The 22,773-nt window shown below is 52.5% G+C and overlaps 1 protein-coding gene across 2 annotated transcripts in view; it reads left to right on the top strand.

Moving 5' to 3' along the window:
* Positions 1 to 22,773, top strand: part of RAB11FIP5 (RAB11 family interacting protein 5) — a 42,884-nt gene that overhangs the window by 6,244 nt on the left and 13,867 nt on the right. For both annotated transcript variants that reach the window (XM_086612460.1, XM_086612459.1), the window contains exons 2-3: positions 9,588 to 10,027; positions 11,389 to 12,127. In XM_086612460.1, coding sequence (XP_086468586.1) covers positions 9,588 to 10,027; positions 11,389 to 12,127 — 1,179 coding nt within the window. The remainder of the gene's footprint in view (positions 1 to 9,587; positions 10,028 to 11,388; positions 12,128 to 22,773) is intronic.

The following is a 22,773-nucleotide window of genomic DNA, read 5'->3' as shown; positions in this document are numbered from 1 at the left end:
GCCCTTGGCGGCCAGCTTGGGCTAGCATTTGCCCCTAGCTGGGAGCCCAGGGGCGAGTGCCAAGGCACTGCAGTGATGCTGCTTGTGAAATGGTGGCAGGGCTTAATTTTGCTTCTACCTGCCCAGTTAACTCCATTTTCACCCGGTTGCCAACACCGCTTTAAGGGGTTTAAGGCCCTCTCTCTGTCCTGCTCCAGGAAGGCTCCGCTTTTGTTGGTTTTTCCAAAAGGTATTTGAGCAGTTTGATCCCAGCTTTGCAAGTCTGGCACATTGGGTTTGGACGGTGGCCGAGAGCGCTGGCTCGTCACCCCCCATCAACTTAAAAACCAAAAAGCTGCAGATTCAGGCTTCTTTCTCGGTTTCTCTCTGATCTTCAGAGCCCTAACTGCCTCCAGCTGTCTTTTTCCCTTAGCAGCTGCAGAAAAACCCGCAGCCAGCTCAGAAAACACCTTGAACCTGTTGGTGCAAAGCTCCAGACACGGGTGGAGCCAGTGCTATTGCATGTGTCAAGTTCAGCTAGTGCTCATGCCATGCTTCAGGAGCCTCGCCACCTCGGTTCGGCTTTCCAACGTGACTCCCTCCCTTCCCTACATATTCTACCAAAACATCTTATACCAGTCCTTCCTCTCGGATGACCAGAAAGGCAGGGTGGGCTCTGCCCTTAGCTCCTCTCAGCCTTCAAGAGGAAAGCATCTGCGGGCACCCTCAGCTGCACCCCGGCAGCATAGTCCCTTGGAGCAATGTGTCACAGCTTGGGGGTCTGCTGGAGACATCCCCCTTTCTTTGTCACTGTCACCAGAGCGAGAGCATCCGTTGGGGTGGAGAGCGTGTCCGTGCCGTGGCTGCTGCCAGGGCAGAGTCTAGACTGGGTTATTCTGCCCGTCTGCTGTAGCCACCTTGGAAATGTGCTTACGAAGGTGCCTGCACAATGGGAAAATGATGGGTGGGCTCCAGGTGCTCTGGTGTTGTCTCACCTGTTGAAATCCTCTTGCTCTGGAGGCTGCTCCGTTGCAGGCGTGCCAGCATGGGCTGCTGCCTCTGCACAGGGTTTTTTTCACAACTTGAGTCCAGAAAAGACCTTGCATCTTTTCTGCATGCGGTCTGTCGAGTGAAAATTGTTTTTTAAACTTTGCTGCCGCCTCTTTTCCCTCCCCGCAGCTTGTTGGAGCCTGCGCTCGGCAAAGGTGTGCAAGTAACTGCCATGGGAATTCGCTTTCTTTGTCGGAAGCTTGGCTGGGGATGCGTGGTTTGGGTTTCCAGCAGGACGGCCTTCCCAGCCCAGACTGGGAATTCAGGACCCTGTCCCTGGAGCAGCATCCCCCAGCCTCCCCAGCTCTGCGTTTCCAGCACATGGGTCTCTTCTCCAGCGAGTCCACTGAGGATAACACCGTGTGTAATCAGAGCAACCTGCTGCTGGGCTTAAGATTTGTTCCTTTTTCCCTTTTTCTCCCTTTTTCACATGCGTGGCTCATGCCCAGGAGCGGGTTGCAGCATCTGTTGATGCAATGAATGAACAATCGGTGCGTGACCTGCTGCCAAAGCGGGCGTAGCCGGTATTTTCAGCTGCATGGAGCCCTTGGGGCTGGCTTCCCCTTTGGACAACAGGCACAGCGTTCCCAAGCCTCGCGTTGCCTCCAGGTACTAGGTTCTCTGTGCAAGCCCTGCTGTGATGCTCTTCCCAGCTGGAAGTGGAAAAGGATTTACAGCAAAAACTTGTTTCTCCTGCCCATCCTGTGCACGTAGAGTGTGCATTAGGTAGCTCTGCAGAAGCAGGTGCACCAGGGGAACCTGTGGAGCAGCTCCTCGATGTCAGTCGTGCTTTGCAATCCTGCAAAGTCAGCTCGGGGCTCGGGTTTTTAACTTTTCTTTGTGCCCTTGGCTTCTTGTGCAGCGGGTCAGCAGATTGCCAGCACTGCCTCCTCTCCCGTCCTCGCACAGGGATGTCTTCCCCTGTCTGTCCTGCTGTGCCCAGACAGTGCTGACTTGGTGGTCCAGGTCATTCGGTGACCACAAATGTGGTTTATTGGCTTGTCCACGACTTGGAGAACGCAAACCTTGGATGCTCTGGAGCGTAAACAGATAAATATAGCTGAAGAGATCGCATTCTGTCTCCTGCTATTACTATCTCCTCTTCATTCATAAATGTTTCATGCTCTGTTTTACAGCTTCTTAAATCTTCCCTCCCTTCCTCTTCCTACCTGCCCATCCTGCGCTAGAGAGGGGAAAGCCTCTGATCTTCTTAGCCTGAACTGATTTGTGATGAAGTTACCCGCCCTTGCTGTCATGCCAGCACTGTCTTGGTGATTGATAGCTCTTCTCCATCCCTGGTGTCTAGCCTGCTCCTGAAACTGTGCCCCTCCGTGCCGTCACACCACCCTGTTTGCCTCTGCCGGCCAGCACAGGGGCTGTAGGGGCAGACTTGGGGGCAGTGGGGTGGCTGGGGTGGTGTTGCACCAGGCTTGCCAGTGAGCTGTGGACACAAGCAGGGCTGGATTTTTTCCTGGTTTTCATCATGCCTTGCAGGTTTGCAGGCTGTTCCCTGCCATTGAGACCCACTGGAGTGACAATATCTCTGTTCCTGGCCTGTGAGTCGTGGGATGAGCCCTTCAGCAGGGCACGGACACGGCAGAGCATGGACAGCTTCTCTGTCCCGGCACGAGTGTGAGTCGGTGGTGGGATTTTCTCATGTGGGTTCCTGGTTTTCCCATGCTCCCACATTGGCTGCAGTAATACATCACTTGGAGCACCAGCGCCGACTCCGTAGCTCCATCCTCTTGCACCCCTCACCGCACGTGGCGCCTGCTCTTTGTTTCCGACGTCCCATCTAGCCAGCACTCTCTTGAGCAGCTGAGTTGGTCGTGTCAAAGCTGGAACCCATTAGAGGAGCGGGGCTGAGTTGCTTCATTAGCGGTGAGCGGAGTTATCTAACGAGCTGTGGGGGTCTGGCTTGTTCAAGTTTGTTTTTGAGCACTTCTCAGAGGAACGTTTGGAGAGATGAACTTCTTCCCACCTCAGTCACCCGAGGCCTTTCTTCCCCATCTGCGGGGGAATCAGCCTGTGTTTATTTTCCATCTGTGCTTTTAGCAGCTTACAGGAATCACCTTACAAAATAGGCCATCCAAAACCAACACGAAAACGAACCTACGCTGCAGAAAAGCTTCCCAGTGCCGGCGGGGGAAGCTGTGTCAAAAACATGAAGCCAGACAAAAAGCACAGAACTCCCCAGGGTTGGGTTGTTTTCCATCCTACGCTTCCCTTCTTGGGTAGGTGAGCTTCCTCCTGGCGCGATGCGATGTGCGTGTTTCCGCAGGGCTGCTTCAGCTCTTGTCTCACCAAAATGCCTCTTCGCTGCCTGTGCTGTGCCCATCGAGGGGGGTCGGTGCCAGGAGGAGCGGTGCCCCTTCTGCCAACGTTTGTGTTTTACCTGGATTGCTCTGTCCTGCTCTGTCACTGCAGGGGCCCAAGTAGTCTTTAATTAAATACTTGGGGCTCTTCTTGTGAGCCAGGCTGACCTTGTTGCAGGGATGAATCAGCAGTAAATGACAGACTGGTGTGGTCAGGGAAGAGGCATTGGCTCCGCATTGGGCTGTCTCTTGCTCCGTGCTGCAGCTCGTGAGACTGAGATGTGCAGGCCAGGAGCGTTTCTGCTCAGTTCGAGGTGAACCTCGACCACCCTGACAACGCTGAGTGGTTTTGGGAGACTTTTGGGAAGCACCTGATGGCTGAAGCGCTCTAGAAACGCTCCAGAAGCACTCCAGCTGTTCATCCTTCCCCATGTGCATCCATGAACACTGCAAGTTCTTGAACACACTGCTGTAAAACACTGGGACCAGTCCAAAAGCGAAAATGGAGAACCATTGCTGAAGGTACCCAGGGTGTGTTGGACAGGTCCGTTGGGGCAAGGTAGGTCCAGCTGAGCTGGAGGGTGGATTGGGATCTCTTGAGAGCCCCAACCAGACCGATGGGAGAGCAAAAGTGGTCCTCCTTGGAAGGACCCACATCCTTTTTGGAAGGACCCATGTGGTCCCTGAAAGTAGGGCAGGATGGTGCCCTGATGGTGGACATGGCATCTCTGAGAGCTGTGTCACGTGCTGCCCTGCTTGTCTGATCTCATCCCAGTGTTGCTGGGCTTTCTCCTCTGCGTGATGTTGCATGTGACTGTAGTAATCCCGAATCGATGACATGAGCTTGGATCACCCCAGGGCTTTGGGATGCCTACTCACAAAGCTGCTGACAGGATGGAGGCTTTGGCTTTGTGCTTGGTTTTGTGCTGAAGGAGTTGCTTGATCAGGAAGGAGATGTGGAAGGGACAAGGTGATGGAAAGCCTTGGATCCTGGCCAGCGTTGCCTGTCTCAGAGGGGTTGGCTCTGTGTCCTCCTGGTCATCCCAGCAGCTTGTCTTCCCGTCCTGGGAGGTGCTGGGGCAGCCCACGCAGACCAGATGTCTCATAAACCCAACGAGTTTTCTCACTGACAGGCAGCAAACGCTGCCCAAGCGTTTTCCCCCTGTAGCTCGGATTCCCAACATGGGGGTACCTCCCCGTGCCCCCCGTCAATGGCCCCCACAGCCCAAAGGAGGACAAAGAGCAGCGGAGAGGGGACAGTGCGAACCGGGTGCTGACCCAGAGCAAAACCATCCTGTCTCCGTCCTCCGTGGGGTTGCTTTCCCTCCTTAGCAAATGGCTCTTACACTCTTGTTTCCATGCTAGGATGTGTTTTCCTTTTGCTCAGCACTAGCTGACTTTCCGGGATGGGATGCTGCTGAAGGATGAGGGAAGGGACATGTTTTTTTGGGAGCCTGGAGATACAGCAGCGCTTTGTGTTCTGCTCTCCGTGCCTCCTTTGCTTCTCCAATTGATCCTGGCAACAGCAAATGTAAAAATAGATGCCGGGCGCTTTCCGCCTTTCCTCAACCTGCCTTTTGGCAGCCGTGCGTCGTGGCTCGCCGTTCTCCTTGTCTCTCAGCAGAGGCGAGTGGGAGGAGAGAGGAGTCTCTGCACGGAAAGGGTTTTACTGGACCTCTCTGGAGGCAGTTCGGATGCGCTGATTAAACACGGTGACCTAAATGAGCGTGCGCAGCCGTGCGGGGGGCTGCCGAGCCCTCCGCCGGACACCGACGCTCCCGAGCAGTGTCACTGCAGTGGGATGTGAGCTTGCAAACCCTCAGAGCACGTCTCGCTTCCGAGGAGCTGCCCGAGACCTCACAGAGGCCTCCAGCTGCTTCCCCTTTCCAGGGCATCTGCGGGGAGTTTTCTGTTTGAGGTTTCCTCTCCTGTCCCTGTGTGCTGGGGCCGCTTGCTGTTTCCTTCCCCCCACAGAGATCCCCAGGGTCTGGGTGCCTGCATGCTACCCCTTCCCTGCCACGGCATCCGTGGAGGGCGGATCCCAGGGTGAGGCTGGGAGAAGCCCTTTGCCTTTGGGAGATGCACACCCAGCAGGGTGCAGTGCTACAAGTAGGCAATGCACAGAGATGCTGGACCTGTGGGATGTAAGATGGAAGAATATCGGGGTTTTTAGCGAAAGGTGGTTGCCTGAACATGCAGCTTGTGTCCTCAGGCTGGCTCGAGCTGTGTTGCCTGGACGTGCAGCGTTGGAGATGTCTCTGAGCAAGCCCATCTCTGCACAGGGCCAGGGCCGTGGTGTCTCAGCAGAAGCATCGCCTTGCAGTGGAGGTGGGCAGTAGCTAACGGGTGGAAAGGAGCAGTTTTCCACTGAGCAGAAGGGTGTTGATATGGGACCAGCAGACTGGGAAGCTGCAGGTTTCATCTTCTGCTCCGTGTTCAGGGGGAGACCTGTTTCCATTTGCAGGAAGCAAGGGAAAGAGCACAGACTCCGGAACCGAGCATGTCTCCTTAGCTAGGAGCAATCCTGTCCCCACCAGCTCCAGCACTGGGACAAGACAGCTTCTTTAATTCAGCATTTTTTAACAAGCAAAATCCATGTCAGGCCCCTCCAAACCTTGCTGAGAACAGCACCCCAGGAGTAGGTGGCCAGAGATGGTTGGCTTTTCCTGGCTGTCCTGTGCAGCAAGGAGCTGGGCCCAAGCTGGTGGCACTTTCCTCAAGAGATGTCTCCAAAACACCTCCGAGAAGCTGGTCCTCGCAGTCCTGGGTCCCTGTTGCTGGATGTGCTCGGCATTGTGCTCCTTGGTGCCAGCGCCTCTTCCACAGTCTGATTAATATAACCCAGTTAAATTCAGAGTGATTGGTCTGAGCCTGAGCTGCGAAGCCCAAGGCTGCTATTTCAGACCTGGAAAAGGGTTTGTACGTGCAGAAGCTGTTATTTTTGACCTGGGCATATCATCTAGTCCCCTAAAAGAGACCTCTCTCATGTCCCTCTCTGAGGCTTTGGCTCGGGTGGCCCTAATTTGGAACCCCCCACCTAGGGCTTGCCCCTCAAGGGCATCTCGTGAAGGACAGATGGGAGACCGAGGGGTGTGGGATGGGGTTAATAGCGAAAGGATGCTGCAGGAGTTTGTGTTTAGCAGGACTGGGACTTGAAACCTGCCCTGATCTGCTCTCCTGCCGCAGCCTGGCTGAGGCAGTGTTTGCACCTCCTGTTTCCACTGGAACTGATTCATGAAAAAAAACAACAGAAAAAACCCAACATGGAACGACTTAATCCTCCCAAATGCTCATCTTGTGCCATAAACTTCAAGCTCAACCTAAAAATAGCGCGGTTCCCTGTTTGAGGTGTAGTCCCAGCTGCTTGCAGACTGCTGATTAGGTCTTGGGAACCAAAAATAGCTCCTTAATCCAGCGCCAGCATAAGCAGAGGTTTTTCCTTGAACGGATGTTTTTTGAAGCAAATCAAGTTTTAAAGCTTGTTCTTTCAAAGGTGTTGCCGCCGAGCACCCAAATTAATTTTAATCACCGCAACATTATGGGATGGGAGATGCTGAGAGCGTATCCGTGTGAGCCGAGCCAGCGCTGAGCTCTTAGGGGCTGTTACATCTCATCGTCCTCAGAAGCTCATGCCTTTCCTTATGTTAATCCACCCAGATTTTTTCTCTGTTTTTCTTTTTCCATAGGATGACGTAAGAGATAAAAACTGCTTGCAAGATTTTTTTTTTTTTTTTCCCCCTGCTAAACGATTCAGCCCCCAAATCTCTCCTCTCCCAGCTGGCAGCCTGCTGCAGCCCTTCCCTGTTGAACTTCTTCCAGGTCTTGCATCAAACTGAGCAACGTAATATTTGATGTGCTGTGGCCGCAGCCTGTTCCAAGCAGCCTTTTCCTCAGCGTTCCTACGGGAAGAGTCTGCCTGACTCACCTAGTCCTGCTCCCCTAACTGCTTCCTGGCAGCGGATCAGCCTCTTCGGGTGTCTCTTTGCAGCCGATGACTCGCTGTAAGGGGTTAATGTTTTTCCATGTTTTTTTTTTTTTTTGCATGCGTGGATATTTTCAAGCTCGGAAGTCTGGGTACTGAGAGTTTTGCAGTGGGCATGGTATGGGAGTGGGATAAGCAAGTGGTAGGAATAGGAATGGGTTCACTGGGGATTTAATGCTGCGTCTGTGCCCAGCAAAGTCCCAGCGCTGTCCCTCCTGCATTTTGGCAGCAGCAGAACTGGATGGCGAAGGACCTGGGTGCATCCAGCTGTACACTCCTGTTGTTTATCCGGGCATCCCAGCAGGGAGTTGGGGGTTTTATGCCCCCTTCCCAAGGTCCAATGTAGGCTCCCCAGGCTTCCCAGCTCCTCTTTTCATCCAAGATGCAGTTAACTTCCCCAGCAGTAATTCAGAAACTTCTGGAGAACACGATTCAAGTTTTCTCCTTGCCCTGCTGATTTCAGCACGGTCACACCCGTCTCTGTCCCTTCACATTTTCCTTCCCTTATTTTTTTTCTTTTCAGTGACTTCACTTTTCAAGTGGATGTAAAACACCGCCGGGATTTTTATTTTCTGGAAAATCATTGGGAAATTTTTAACCCAGGTCTAGAAATTTCCGTCACCTCCTGTTGCTGCCTGCTTCGCTTGCAAAGCATGTCACAGAGAAATAGGGTCTGTAGGTCCTGAACCTACAGATTTCCTTGCACCTTGTTAAGGGGAATTTTAATACTTTGATCCGGGAGGGATCGGAGCTGCCGGGGCAGCGGCTGTGCTGGAGACCTGCTTGTCCTGCTGCAGCCACCCCGGGAGGCAGCACCTGGAACTGGTACAGAAAGACGGGGCATCTCAAGGGAGGAGAAGGGAGCGAAGGACTGCTGGGTTGGCGGAAGTTTTGGGGAAGAAATGGTTCCCTCGTGGCCCGTGTTTCGTGCTGCCACATCTGAACGTGGTACTGGTGTGAACTGGAGAACTAGAAGGTGTATCCAGGCATCTCTTGTTTTGGTGTCCTCTCACTCGTTCATTCCAGCTGGCTGGAGACAAGTCCCTTCTCCCAACGCATACCAGCGGTTGCTCTGTGCCCTGCCAGTGCACAGGTTATTCCCTGCGGAAGGATTGGGCCCTAAATGAGCGTTGGGAGGTTTATATTCCCTTCTGCAGTGAATATTTTGGAGGCTCTTCCCATGTTCCTTCCATCTCTGTGTGCAAAGCTATGGAGCAAAGTTTGTGTTATGAGTTTTGTCTGGGGCAGGGCAGCGGGGAGCATTCCCCAGTAACCTGCAGCAGAGTCGACTGAAGCTTTTGCGCTGGTGGCTATGGCCAATTTCTCCTTTGGGAGGTCTCACCAGCCCCTGCAGCACCGTGCTGGGCTTTGGCAACCAGAGCGAGTCCTGTTAAAATAGAGTCCTTGTCCCTCCTCAGCTCAGGCTTCTGGCTGCCTCAAATTTTACAGACATTTCAACAGAATTGAGGGATTTGGAGGAGGGAAAGGTGATGGACATATAGATTTGCTGCGTCCTCTACCATCACCAATCGCATCAAGTCATTACAGATCCCAAAGCTGTATCGTAGGCTGGAGACTGCCATCGGCCAGCTGTGGGAATGCAGATATGTCCCAAAAATCCAGCAACCTGGGTAGGGATGAGTTGAGTTGGGTAGGGTTGGGTAGGATAGGTGCAACACGGCAGCTCCTCCTGCCTGTGAAGGGCTCCAGGATGCAGCGTCCTCTAAATGCTTGATGCAAGGACACTTCTAGGCAAACTTCAGCCTCTTTGTTTAGGGTGAGGCACAGAGGGTCTGGCATAAAGTTATTTTAATGGATGTTGTTGAGTGCCTTTGCCATTACGGTACTGTCTCCGACTTGAAGGGTTTTGTTCTGAGTCACTGGCTCTTGAATATTTAAAACACAAGCACAAAGTGCTGTCTTTAACACGGGTTCACGGCAACGCATCAACTGACCGTACGAAAATTTGGCCACCAGTAACTTTCCCCCTGACACCTCGGGTGAGTGAGATGGTGTTTGCCAGGTTATTTAGTGGAAGTGCTTTAGGAGAGGGATGGAGACAGGGCTCTTACAGAGCTGCTGTGGTTCAGGGAGAGGTCTGGTTCCGTGTGACACCTCCATACCTGGTGTTTGTGTGTCTCTGACTCAGGTCTTAGGTGTCTTCTGGGGCGCTTGTGCTAACTCCCACCCAGCAGCATCCTGGCTTGTGGCTCTTGGAAATGACAGAGGGGCCTTTCCTTTTCTTTCCTCTCTGGCTTCAGGTGGCACAAGCTACACTCCAAGGCTGGGAAGAAGGAGAAGGAGCGTGGTGAGATCCTGGTGAGCATCCAGTTCACACGCAACAACCTCACAGCCAGCATGTTCGACTTGTCCATGAAGGACAAGCCACGATCGCCCTTTGGCAAGCTGAAGGACAAGGTGAAGGGCAAGAAGAAATATGACTTGGAGTCGGCCTCTGCCATCATTCCCAGCAGCATGGGCGCCCTCGACATGGAGGATGACTATGACATTGGGGGCAAGAAGTCCAAAGTCAAGGGCTTCTTCCTGAAGAACAAGCTGCGCAAGTCGTCCCTCACGCAATCCAACACCTCCCTGGGATCCGACAGCACCATCTCTTCTGCCAGCCTGGGCTTGGCCACCAACGTTCCCGAGGTAACCAAATCCCCGAGCAGACACAGCAGTCTGTCCACCGAACGCTCTGGTAAGAGGATAACGGTTTTAATCCTCACCGCCCCCCCCCCGCCTTCCCCCCCCCCCCCCGTCTTTTCTTTGTAAGGAGCTGTTGAGGCTTTCCTGAAAATCTGTTAACTAATTGCTTACCTAAGAAGCACCGTCCTGCACAAACCCTTTGAAACCTTCTACGTGCCTGCCAGGACGGGGGGAGACGTCTTAAGATTTTGCTTTTCATGCAGAGCCTGTATACGAACAGCCTGACTTAACGTTGGTGCCGCACGTGCTCCCTGCGGCGCACCAGGGCTACGAGGGTGCTTTAGGACCGTTTCTTCTCTGCCCCCTAAAAGCAGGTGGCTGACACTGCCTCGGAGCAGTAACCCCTGGGAGAGGGCTGGGCGAAGCAGAGCGCGTCGCTGCTGCCCGGCTGTCTCATGAGCCGCCTCCGGCTTGGAGGTGAAGCTGAAACAGTGACCGGTTCCCGGTGATTAAAGCAATCTGAGCTCTTGGCGCTCGGAGAGCGGCGATTTGCAAACAAAAAAGGCCCTTGTAGTGACTTAATTCTCGCTGTCCCTTGAAAACAAAATATATAATTAAATGGTTTAATTGGCTGGAGACAGCAAATTCCCATACTGAGTGGGAGTCCCTGGGTACGTGCTGCTTCTCACCGTGCTGCTGAAGCCACTCGCGTGATCCCTCTCGGTTTCTGCTGGGTGACATTCCCGTGCGTGGCTGGAGAGCGAGCAGAGACACTGGTCTGGCCTCGTCATCCTCACGTCGTGGTGAAGGAGACAGCATCTCTGGCAAGGAGGGGAGAGTGTCTGTGTGTCACCTAAAGTCCGGGCAGGCCTTCTCACCGGGCTCTCCTCGTAGTCTCAAAAATCTGCTGAGCGTTAGCAATAGCCACAGGGTCAGGCAGTGGGAGGGAGAAGCAGGCACTGGATCCTCCTGCCTTACATCACACAAAGCAGCAGCCTGGCCCGCCGGAGCGGAGCTCAGAGGCTCATCATCTTCTGTTCAATGCAAACTCTTAAATCACATGGAAGCATAAGCCCTTTAAGTAGCTTCTGGGTAGTTTCTTGCATTTATTATTGATCTCAGATCCTCTCAGACAAGGAGTTTGTCATCTTACAGAGACTCCTCTCTGGATCCTGCAGTGGGAGGTGATGTGCTTGGGGAGGATATCGTGTAGCTTGTAGAGCCACATACTTGCGACCCGTGCTTTGCATTTCTAGTGATTTAATTATAATCCGGTAGAGCCTGCGAGGGAAAAAGCCGGTATGGTTTCACAGATCTCCTTAATGTTTGCAAGTAGAAGATAACGATACTTGTCATACCTGTGCCTGTTACTCAGGTGGCCTTACCTCTGTTTTGTGTTTTATTTCCCCCCAGTGAAAGATTACTTGCCGTCTCCAAAGCTGACCCACAAGAGAGCACTCAGCGACGATGTCTCCAAAGTCAGCCCGGTCCTGGAGCCGAAACCAATCCAAAGCCTGAAGCCAAAGAACGATCCTGTGTCCCAGTCTTCCCTCTGCATCAACGGGAGCCACGTTTACAGCGACGAGCCTGCACCAAAGAGCCCCGTGTCTGTCCCACAGAGCTCTGCGCCGCTGCCTGTGCCCAGTGTCCCCAGGCGGCAGGAGGAGACCTTCGGCTTCACCCCACTCCATCCTGACTCCCATGAGGTGCCTTGGGGGGTCAGCAACTTTGAGAAGACACAGCAGAGAGACGAGCCCAGGTTCATCCCGTCTCCTCCCAGCTTAGCCTTGCAAGAAGAGCTCAAAGTCTCCACGAAAGCCGTCACTCTCAGTAACCATCTGGGCAGAGCCAAGATGGAAGAAAACAGTCGCTTAGAGAACAAGCCCACTCAAGCTGCGACACCCATGGTCTTCTCCGCAGAGATGATGAAGGACAAACAACCTGAGGAAACAAAGAAGGAAGACAAGAAAGCGAAGGGTGGCCTCTTCCACCACGGGGGCAACAAGAGTGACGTGGGGAGCAAAGGCCAGGGGGAGAAAGTGGGACCCTCCCCCGGCTCGTCCGTCCATGCGACAGCAGGGAGAGACGAGAGGAACAAGACCAGCGGCTGGTTCGGTTCAAAGGAGCCCAAAGAGTCCTCTCAGAAACCCAGGTCAGTGAAACGGGTGTGTTGACGTCTAGGCCATTAACTAGCTGCCCCAGCCTCCCGTCTTCAATGGCTGCGCTGTTAAATGCTCTCCAGCATCAGTGGAGGACCTGTCCCCATTGCTCAGACAAGATGATAGCAAGGAAAATGCTTCCTTGGTCTTAAATGTCTCAAAGGGAGGGTGATTTTTCCTGAATCCTCCCCTGGCTTCTGCCACAAACCAACTCCATTTGCCTTCTCAGGCCATGTTTCCTATTTGGGGAAGGCAGGGATCCCCTTCTTGTAGAGGGAGGTGTTTGCCTCTGTGGAGATGAGGCTCAATGTGGTCATGCCAAGTGTTTCTATGGCCTCAAAGTAAAGGATCATTATCCTTCAGTTAGCTAAAAAAGCTTCCCTGGCAGTCAGTGTAGGATGTGGGATGTAGTGACATGTAATCGCATTCTTTTTATTAACTTCCCACCCTCTCTACATCGCTGGTCCTGTCTGGGGGTGCAGTACTTTGGTAACTTGAGATAATTGTTAATATTTCTAAAGTAACTAATCCCAGCCCTGCTCTTTCCTTTTCCCATCTCACCCCAGCCTTCCCTTCTTCCGATTATGAATCTCTAATTGTTCTCGCTTTGTGTGATGATTCATCCTTCCAAATCCTCAGCACTGTATTTGCGGCACACAAAACATGGCGTTCGTGCTGTTCCTGTGCGGGCTTTATCATGATGGTGCGTCACCCGCGTCCGTCCCCGGAGCCCCCGGGAGCTGAACTGGGGGTCCAGATGTCGACCAAGAGCCCTGTGCGGTGTTAGCATTGCTCAGCGAGAGGGAGAAAATGGAGTTAAAAGCAGCTAGAGAAAATAACTAGCAGTCGAGAGCTGGTTGAATCTAGAGGGTTGATTTATTATAGGGATTTTCTAATCTGGGCTGACTTTAACCTCATTTATTAAGCAGAAGGATTTTAATTTAGTCTAAGCCTCCTTTAATGAGGAGAGCACTCATGGTTTATTCAACCTAACCAGATTCCCACACGAGTTAAACTGTTTTTAAAGTGCTGCTCAGATGTAAGCGAGGGGCTAAGCACATCGCTCAGCGTGGCTTCAGAGCAGGGGAAGCCCCAAAAGTCCTCCTCTTCTCACCCCACAAGAAGATATCCTGCTCATAGTGGTCTTTAAGGCCAACGGGAGGCAAGAACAGGCTGCCACGCCCCTTCCCAAGGACTGAAGGCCGTGTGTCCTTGTGCTGTGTGGCACACACGGTCCGTCGAGAGGAGCGTGTGCTGTTGGTGTGAAGATGGGAGAGGACCTGCAAGGGCTGGTGAGGCTGGGTCTTGTCCACTGCCAGCGCTCCCAGCTGCACGGGCAGAGCTGGGGACAGTGAGGCAGGCGGGAGCTGCTCCCCCGAGTCACGAATGCCCCATCTCGGAGGGCCCGGAGCTCTTTCCTTGGGGAGGGAAGGCTGGCTTGCACAGGAGAGGCGATGGAGAAGGGAAGGACCAGGCAGGATGTGGGCTCTCTGTCCTCAAGCCACTCTGGCAGCAGGGGAGAGGAACACGAGGTCCTGGGACTGCCGTGGCTGCATTCCTGTGTACAGGTCTTTCATTTCCAGGAGACCTGAAACCCTGGTAGTTATTTGGTGTCACATCCCAGTGCAAGGTTTGTTTCTGGATGAGACTAAAGGTCTCTGGGCTCTGAATGCTGTGATTGAGGAAGGACAGAATATTACCACTCAAGGTTAATCATAGAATCATCGAATGGTTTGGGTTGCAAGGGACCCCAAAGATCATCTAGTTCCAACCCCCCTGCCATGGGCAGGGGCACCCTCCACTACACCAGGTTGCCCAAAGCCTCATCCAATCTGGCCTTGAACACTTCCAGGGATGGGGCATCTACAACTTCTCTGGGCAACCTGTGCCAGTGCCTCGCCACCCTCTGAGTGAAAAATTTCTTCCTTAGATCCAATCTAAATCTCCCCTCTTTCAGTTTAAAGCCATTGCCCCTTGTCCTATCACTACATGCCCTTGTCAAAAGTCCCTCTCCAGTTTCCTGTAGGCCTCCTTTAAGTACTGGAAGGCTGCAATAAGATCACCCTGGAGCCTTCTCTTCTCCAGGCTGAACTGCCCCACCTCTCTCAGCCTGTCTCCATAGCAGAGGTGCTCCAGCCCTCGGATCATCTTCGTGGTCTCCTCTGGACCCACTCCAACAGCTCCATGTCCTTCTTGTGTTGGGGACTCCAGGTTGTTCTTTTTTTTTCTTTTTTTTTTTTTTTCTTTTTTTTCATTTTGCAATGATAAACCTGCTGTTTGATTTAAGTCCTAAAATAGAAAAGATACCGTATGAGAAATAAAACCATAAAAAATCCTACTGTGTTCAGGCAGTGACTCCACACGCTGCCTGTGCTGGCCAGCGAAGTACTGTGAGCCTACGATGTACGCGTGCGATGGGATGGGAGATGCCCTCTGCATCTCCCTCTGGAGCCTTTTCCTCGATAAGTGGGTGAGAAACCTGGGGGTTTGCTCCTGCTTTGCAGTTCTAGGAAGGAGGCAGAGGCAGAGCTGGGCGGTGCGTTACAGCCCGACGCGTGAGCCGTTTCTGCCCCGCTCCTCTGACGGACACTGCTGTCCTCAAGGCAGGGATGTCCGGTCTGGCCGTAATCGGGCTTCCGAGCGCCTGTAAGCATCCAACCCAGCGGATAATCGCCGAGAGTGCAGAGGTGCCCTTAAAAACTGCTGGTTTCTAACAACCCTCTGCCTTTTTTTTTTTTTAAATGACAGCTGCTGGACCCATTCCCAGCCTTATTCCTTTCCCAGAGGGTTTTCACTCTGTGGTTGTTTTTCACCTGCTTCAGTGCTCACAGTTTAATTTCAAGGTAAGCTGAAGCTAAGCTTTGCTTAGAGTCGTTTTTTTTGTGGCATGCCGAGGACCCCGTCCGCAGATGGCTGTCTTGTAAGGAGAAACTTGGATGAGCCATGCAACAGCAGCTCCTCCAGCTTGGATTTTCTCTCCCAAAAATGGGAATAGCTTTGAAGCAGCAGGGGCTGGAGGGTACAAATTCGCAGGGGCCTCTTTTGGGTGTTTCTAAGCATCTGAATGGGCTTTAATTGCAGTTTGCAATTTGGAAATGGGAAGTAATGAGCTCGAACTGTAGCAAGGGAGATTTAAGGTAGACATTAGGAGAAATCTCTAATGGAGAATGGTGAAGTGTGAGAGCTGCCTGGCTGGGAGGGGGGAGCCCAATGCCTGGGGCTTCGGGGTCTGGAGTAGATGAGCACCTTTGGGGAACCTTACAAGAAGCATTTGTCCTAGGGTATGGCACAGGCTGGGTGTTGGGAGATAGCTGAGTCTCATTTGATGCAAAAATGGCCTTTCCATCATCACAGGGAGATGAACTGTCTCTAGTCTGGCTTTCCTGGTTCTTCATTTTTTCCAACCTTTAATTACAATGTCATTACTCATTACTTACTCTAGGTATACAGAACTCTAACTTTTCTGATTTTATTCTCCTTCCACTGAATGACCTCGTGGACCATGCCACTGATTGAAGTCAAAGCTGTTGAAGAGCTTATTAGGTCTCGATGGTGTCAGATTGAACATACGGTCTGGTGCCATCTCTTGTGATAATTAAATGCGTATGGTCTCTCAAGCGTGCGATTGAAAAGTTAGCAGTGCTTATCTATGGGTGTTTTATGGATGTCTGTCTGCATCTGGAGGAGCTGTTCAGCTACCAGTGTAACCTGTAGATCTGAAGATGGACTAACGTTTGCTTTGTAGAGAGAACCAGCCTCTGAATCAAGCAGTTTTAAGTCTTTGACTTTTCTTCTCCTGCTTTCCTGATTCTGGAAACTTCAGCTTTGTGCCTCCTATCAGCTGAGCAAGCAGCATCTTCTCAACTTTTTGCTCACCATGGATAGGTCAAGTTTCACCTGAAGCTGAACCCGGACATAGAGCATCCAAAGCAAACACCTTTGCAAGACCGAAAAACTCAACCTGTAATTAGTTAAAAGGTCTGTAATTAGAAAGATGCTTTACAGTTAAGGTTTAAATTAGCCTGCAGCTAAGACAAGTTTGGCACGGCTTGTCTTTAACCACTTGCTCTTGCGAAACCACACCCTTTCTAAAATAAGGAAGCCGCTGACTTTCGGCTGGTTTTAACTTCAGCTTTATAAAAAGCTTTTCTGTTCTGTTACGGGTGGTTTCTGCTGAGCCATCAGCAAAGCGCGTGCGAGCTGGCGCTGCCCTGCGAGCTGCACACCTGCTCAGACTCTTACCTGGGGAGAGGGCTGGACATTTCTGCCTTCAGCCTGTATTTACACCTGTTTGTTCACTGACTCTTCATGAGGAAGCTGGTCCCAAAGGCTGTGCCTTTCGGTCTTGGCTTTGCTAATCCATGGCAGCCACCCAGCTTTGATACTGGCCGGAATGGAAGCAATGGGAAGATAGTGTTTGCTCTTTGGAGACCTGAATAAAAGCCTGTTTGGGGTTTGTTGTTTTTAAGGTTGTGTGGTCAAGGGTTGTATGTAAGGAAGAAGCTCAGCAGGTTTATTTGAGGCAAGGCCTGGGGCTAAAACAATTGGTTTAACTATTTTCAGCCTTTCCTACAATGTTATCAGAGCTCCACAGGTCCTGCTTCCTGCAGCATGAATTGGGATGATAAAATGAGGCTGCATCTCATGCCTGGCAATAGGAAAAAAGAGAAATTGCGCTCTCTCTTGTGAAAAATAATTGCATTAGTGCCGTTTGCAGGTTAAAGCCCCTTCCCTCTGTTGCTGCTTTCATGGGAGGAAAATCTAAAATCACTCCCCACCTTGGTTGTCACTGCTCTTTCCATATTCTGTACCCTCATATCCAGCAGTGAGGCCAAATATCAACTTGAATTCCTCACTCTTCATCATGTACTCCTAAAAAGTACATTTCCTGAATGCTGGAAATGGGAAGAAGATTTTGAGCGATTGGAGCACATTCTTCGGACAGGCTGGCAGTGGGGAGTGGCACAGGTGGACCAGGTGAGCTTGTCGGTGGGATCGAACACCAATGTGTGTGACAGCTCCCTCCAAAGCACCGTTGATGGGGGCTGTCAGAGCAGAATGTGGGAGACTGCAGATTTTGATGAAGAGGAGCATGGTGCTGTGAGAACCAGGGCGTCGTGGATCATGGTGATGCTGCAGATGAGTCCATCGCAGGAGCCATCAGGATCACATCTCTGGCACAGGTCCTGTATCCATGTGAGCTGCAAAGCTGCATGGCTGTGTTGGATCAGTCACTGGGTAAAAAATATCAGGGATGGGGCTGAACGTTTTCTCTTTGATACCAGAGGTGCAGGGAGCCTGCAAGGGTGAAAAATGGCTCCTAAAATGCCTCTGTTTTCCTTTTGCCTGCTGAGCACACATTTCCCAGGGACAGACGTGAAGCAGGATGGTGAACTGGATCCTAAGGTGGCACCAGCTCAGCCCTGATGAGACAGATCTGCTTTGTAGCTGTCCAGGTAGAGCACAGCCCCGCTCCCACCCCTCAGAGTGGGTATTTGAGTTAGCACTTTGCATCTACCTGGGCTCCTACTGCTCAGATCCTGTCTCTGCTATTTTATTTTATTTTATTCCTGTGGTTTTGGAGCAAATCTCTGTAAAGCAAGACTTGTCTGTTTTAACTGAGATGATGGGCAGGTGAGGACCAAGGGGAAAGCAAAGTGATTATTGCACCCCCTGCTCTCACCTCTGAAATTCCTATTTAAAAACAGTATTTGCATATATTCTCTGACTCCTTCCCACTTGGGTTCCCGCCCTGTACAAAAATGTCCCGAGCTCCCATACCCATCTCTTCCCAACCCCTTTCTGCACAAATCCTGCTGTGCCAGCTTCGCCCACGCCGGTGGGAGGAAATTCCTGATCCCTGCCAGGCTTTGAAGCCGCTGCCGGGGCCTCCGGCACCCCAGTCCTGCTGGTTTTCCGCCCTCCCTGGCTCACTTGCAGTAAGCCCTGGCTGCATGCTCAGCTATGGGGAACCGGTGCAAAAAGCAGCTTGTGAGTGGTATGGTCACCGCACTCCCCTGAGATCCAGCCCTCCTAGGAGGGATTTTCCACTTGAGCTTCAGCGCAGCTCTTAACCTTGGCACGTTACGGCTAGATTTGAGTCCTGCCTTCCCCAAACCTCTGCTTTTTCAGCGCATGTGCTGTTTTCTTTATCTTCAGGGTGCAGAGTTACCCACCCTCTTGCAGATGGCTGGGGACGGGGCTCTCTGACTGCGGAGCTGGGGTGGCTGCCTTCAGCCTGAAATTCAGGCTGCGATCTGTAGGGGGAAAAAAAAAGAAAAATCTCCCTGCATTGAACAAGCTGTTTATTCAAATAGACTTTCCATCAGGGGGTTGCTCAGCAATATTTTCTTTTCTTTTTTCTTCTTTTTTCTGCTGAGAGGCTAAAATGCGTCTGTGAAGTGCTGCCAAACAAATAAACGAGGGCAGAAAGGTACCCGCTATTTGTTTTGGCTGGCGGAGCTGTGTGCTGGGGTATGGGAGGAGGGTGAGTCAGCGTTTCGATGCAGCAAAGATCTTCAGTCAGCCTGCTGCAAGCGGAGGTTTCCCTCTAGAGGAGTACACCATCCTCAGCTCCTTGTTTCGCTGAGCACTTCCAGCACCCTTCATCAGAAAGGGGAAACGCGGCTTTTTGTGGGGTGGATTATTCATGGGCTGCTGCCAGCGCCGTGCTGGTAACCAGAACGGGGGATGCTCACCCCGAGGAAAGAGGTTGAAGGGTGATGGTGCGATCGATGCTTTGAGAACCCAGGGGAAAGACCCGGGCTCTGCTGCCAGAGTTTGTGGCTGAGAGCGGTTTGTGCAGCCCCTGAGCAAGGCCCCATGGGTCCCAGCAGGAATGGGGACAGCCGGTGGAAAGGAAACTTCAGCGGGGGGATTTGGAGGAGGAAAACCGGAATCCAACAAAAAAAGGTGGATTTAAGTTCTGTCTTTTTATCTTTAGCTTGACTTGGGATGCATGTTCTGGGGGAGGAAGGTATGGGACCGCTGCCTGGCCGGGGAAAGATTTGGGTCCTCCTGCACCAGAGCCAGAAGCTACATTGTTTCTGGTTTTCTTCCCTCCAAGACAAGATTCATGTTGATGTGTAGGTCACAATCATCATGGGGTAATCGAGGGCTTGCTGAAAGCACCATCCCAGTTCCTGGTGGCCTGGACCACGCAGGCAGCAGCTCGCTGGCGTGGCTGAGAACTGCTCTTTCTCGGCAGGCCCAGCACCCTGCGAGCCCTATCATGACTTGGAAAGAAAGACATGGTCATCTCAAGTGAGTTTGAGGAGACACTGAAGCTGTTCCTGCTCCTGTGCAGGTGCGGATCAGTGCAATTTGGGGCACTGCCCATTGTGTCTGCATGGGTGAGGAGCTACTCTGGCATCAGGCGTTCCCTGGGGAAGGAACTTCAACCACTCAGCCCTCTGGCAGCTGTGAAGGTCATTAGCAGCGAGCCCTCGTTAGGAGCCTGAAGCTGATTAATTCTCTGTAGCCATTTAGTGCTAGAGCCCGGCAGAGCTGGCTGGATCAGGCCTTGGTTGCTCTTAGTCAGCACCAAGTGCTGTTTAAGCAGAATCACGAACGAGGGATCTTAATCTGGACCAAAACAGTAAAGCAAGTGCCAGCAAGAAGGAGCAATCGCAGGAGCAAGCAGAGGTAGGGCGGCGACGTGGGCTGTCTGCAGCTGCTCTGAGATCATGGTGGTTTAGGTTGGACCTTGCTGCCTTCCTCTTCCAGCTGGAAAGGAAAATTTGCCGTGTTTTGTCTCGTTCCATCACAGATGAAACCCATTTGTGGATCCTGTGAACACACCTGGCTGGACCTTGGGTCATGGGCAGCTCTCTCGCTTGTCAAGAGCTTAAATTTGAGGGTCATTAGGGAAAAAGGTCAATTTGCAGCAAGTGGCAGCAAACAGGAGCTTGTGCTCCAGTGTGTGTGTTCAGCTGAAGAGCGCTGAGCCACCCAGCAGCTGCAGGCATTTGTCTGCACCTTCTGTGTTCAAAAACCAGGAGAATTGAGGGACTCTGTCGATACAAGACGGAGCCTTGAGACCTTTGGGATGGTAAACACCAAACAGAGGTGACAGAGTTGGGGAGAGATGAGCTGTCCTGTCTCCTTGTGCAAACGCTGTCGTGCTGCACCACTGCTGCCTCATGGATGGTCTTTTACAGAACAGTGAGGATGCCCTGTGGCTGTGGAGCACCCCAACCATACACCGATCCCCAGGTCACAGCATGCCTGGAGAATTTGGCTCCCAGTCTCTCTGGGATGGTTTGTGCCTAAAGGTCCATCACCTTTCTCCCATCACTTCTCCTGGAGTTTTCTGTGCTCACTGAGAGCTTGAAACACCCAGGGAGAGCTCGGCTGCTCTGTTATCTTCTGCGGAGGTGTGTGCCTGGCTGCCCGCAGTGGGTTTTCCACCTTGCTACACGCTGGTGGTCTGAGCAGGGAGAGGACACAGAGACACGGTGGAGCACGGCTGGGCTTTTTGGGAACGGGGATGGACACCTGCACCATGGCCACCACTGCTGCTGAGTGACAGCAGGAGAGGGCACCCACGAGCTATCTCTGCCCGCAGCACCAAGTGAGCTGTAGGTTTGAGTGGAAATGAAAATTTTGGGGCTTTTTTTTTTTGTGCCTGAATTACTAGTTCTGCTGAGTAGTATCTGGCGTAGCGTCTGATGGGTGCTGGAGTTGAGCCTGTTGCGCTCGACCACTTGCTGTTTGTGTTACCTACCTAAAAACCGGGACGGGGGAACTTTGGTGGCATTGATTCCATAAACAGGCACCTTTCCAAGGTAGCCGTGTAGAAGATGATGCGTGAGGGGGCTTTGAAGCTGTCAGGAGTGGGGAGAGGTGGGTCCTACCCTGCCGCTGCAGTGCGCACGGGCTCCTGCCCATCCGCGCACCGCTCGGGCTCTAAGGCGCGCTGTCGGCACGTAACCCTGCCTGCTTTAAAAGCAACCGATGCCGACTGCACCTTTGTTAACTTTTGCCTCAAGGTGGCATTTTTGCGCTTTAAAATGTGTCTAAGGCTTTTTGTGACATCCCTAATTAACAGAGGAAAATAGTTGTCCGACCAGCTTTGCCATTTGACAGCGCATGGACCGTGATCTTCCGCTGCCTCCTGTGATCCGTGCCAGCCGTTTGGATGAGACAGGGAAATACTGTGATGTAGCCCCAGGGCTGGACATACCCCGAGCGTATTGCCAAAGCAATTACTTTATTCGTTCCTTGTTAAACTTTGACATGCCCAGTGCTGGTGGATCAATGCCCATATTTCTCCCAAACAAAGACTGGGGTCTCTTTGAAGGTGAAGGTCAGCTGTCGTGGCCGATGCGGAAGGAAGTGATCCCACCGGCTCGGCTACGAGGCAGTGCAGCCGTATGTGCTGGTGCTGGGTGCCCTCATCCTGGGGACAGGGTTGCTCCTGGCAGGGGTGAGTCAAGGGGATGGGGGCTCGGAAGCAGGGAGCGTCCAGTCAGAGCACCCGTTGAGGCGTGAGGTGTCCACAACACATTCTTCGTGATGTGCAAACCTCCAAGACGGCCAGACCCAGCCTGGCGAGTCTTCCTCAGGGGAGGTGATGCTCATTGCTGGAGGAGTTCCCAAAGGAAGATCAATGAAATCCCAAAGAAAGGTCAGTGTAGTCCCTCTTGGAAAGGCAGTGAAGAACTGGCTGCCTGACTCAAGGCAAGGTGCAGGAGGAGACTGATGGTCTGAATTCCTCCTTGGCTTCCCCTTCGGGGTTCAGGCATCTCAGGACCTCAGGCCAGAACGAGCGCATGCGGGGAGGCTGGGTGCAGTCAAGAGTGGAGCCAGGGTCATGTCCTGGCCACGTGCTGCCTCCTGCTCGTTCCTTGGCCACCCACGGCCAGGCTGCCCTCCCTCCTGTGCGAGAGGGAGCACTGTGTCCGCCATCATCCTGATATGTTGCCAAACAAGTAAGGAGGCACTGGGGTAAACTGGGAAAGACTCACTCCTGCCTGGTCTTACTGGCTGAAGTAATCCCAATCCAAGAGCCCAGCCTGGCTCCTCACACACTGCCTGCCCTGGGTACCCACCAGCACCAACACAAAAAAAATGAGCTGAGTCCTTGGGCCGCAGGAGATGGGAGAAAAACCTCTCGGGCTCCTGAGCCTTAGGGCTTGCCAAGGCAGAAAGGGGATGTTTGGAAGACTGTTGTAGAAGAAGGGCTGCCCTTTCCTTTTTGTCGTGCATGCCCTTTCCACGCCTTGACTCCATAATCATTGCTCTGCCTAACCAGAGAGACGAGTGCGTATTTGATCATTGCATTGCTTTGGACCGGAGCGTTTGTAGTGTGTGTGGTGTATGCTTACAGCACTGTCACAGCATTAACCAGGAGGACTGTTTTGTCTTTCCTCCACAGCCTGGAAGTGTCTCCTCAGGTAGAAACCAGCTCAGATGCTCCTTCTCATTTTCCTCCCTGCTCCCCTGCCCAGTTTCCTCCTGCCGCTGTAGCCCATCTCGCTAGCATGCCAAGCATTAACCTCTTTCCCGCTATTGGAGACAGTCAGTCCGGATGCTTATCCCCTACCAACCCATTCCTCAACTCCCTGCAGAGCAATCCCTTCTTTGAGGACCTCCTCGCTGACCAGGTACTAAATTCTCCTTCACCTACTCACTTTTT

The sequence above is a fragment of the Tauraco erythrolophus genome, chromosome 5 (assembly GCF_009769465.1).
Source record: "Tauraco erythrolophus isolate bTauEry1 chromosome 5, bTauEry1.pri, whole genome shotgun sequence".
Classification (NCBI taxonomy): Eukaryota; Metazoa; Chordata; class Aves; order Musophagiformes; family Musophagidae; genus Tauraco; species Tauraco erythrolophus.
Note: the sequence above shows the minus strand (reverse complement) of the source record. Positions and strands in the feature narration are given on the sequence as shown.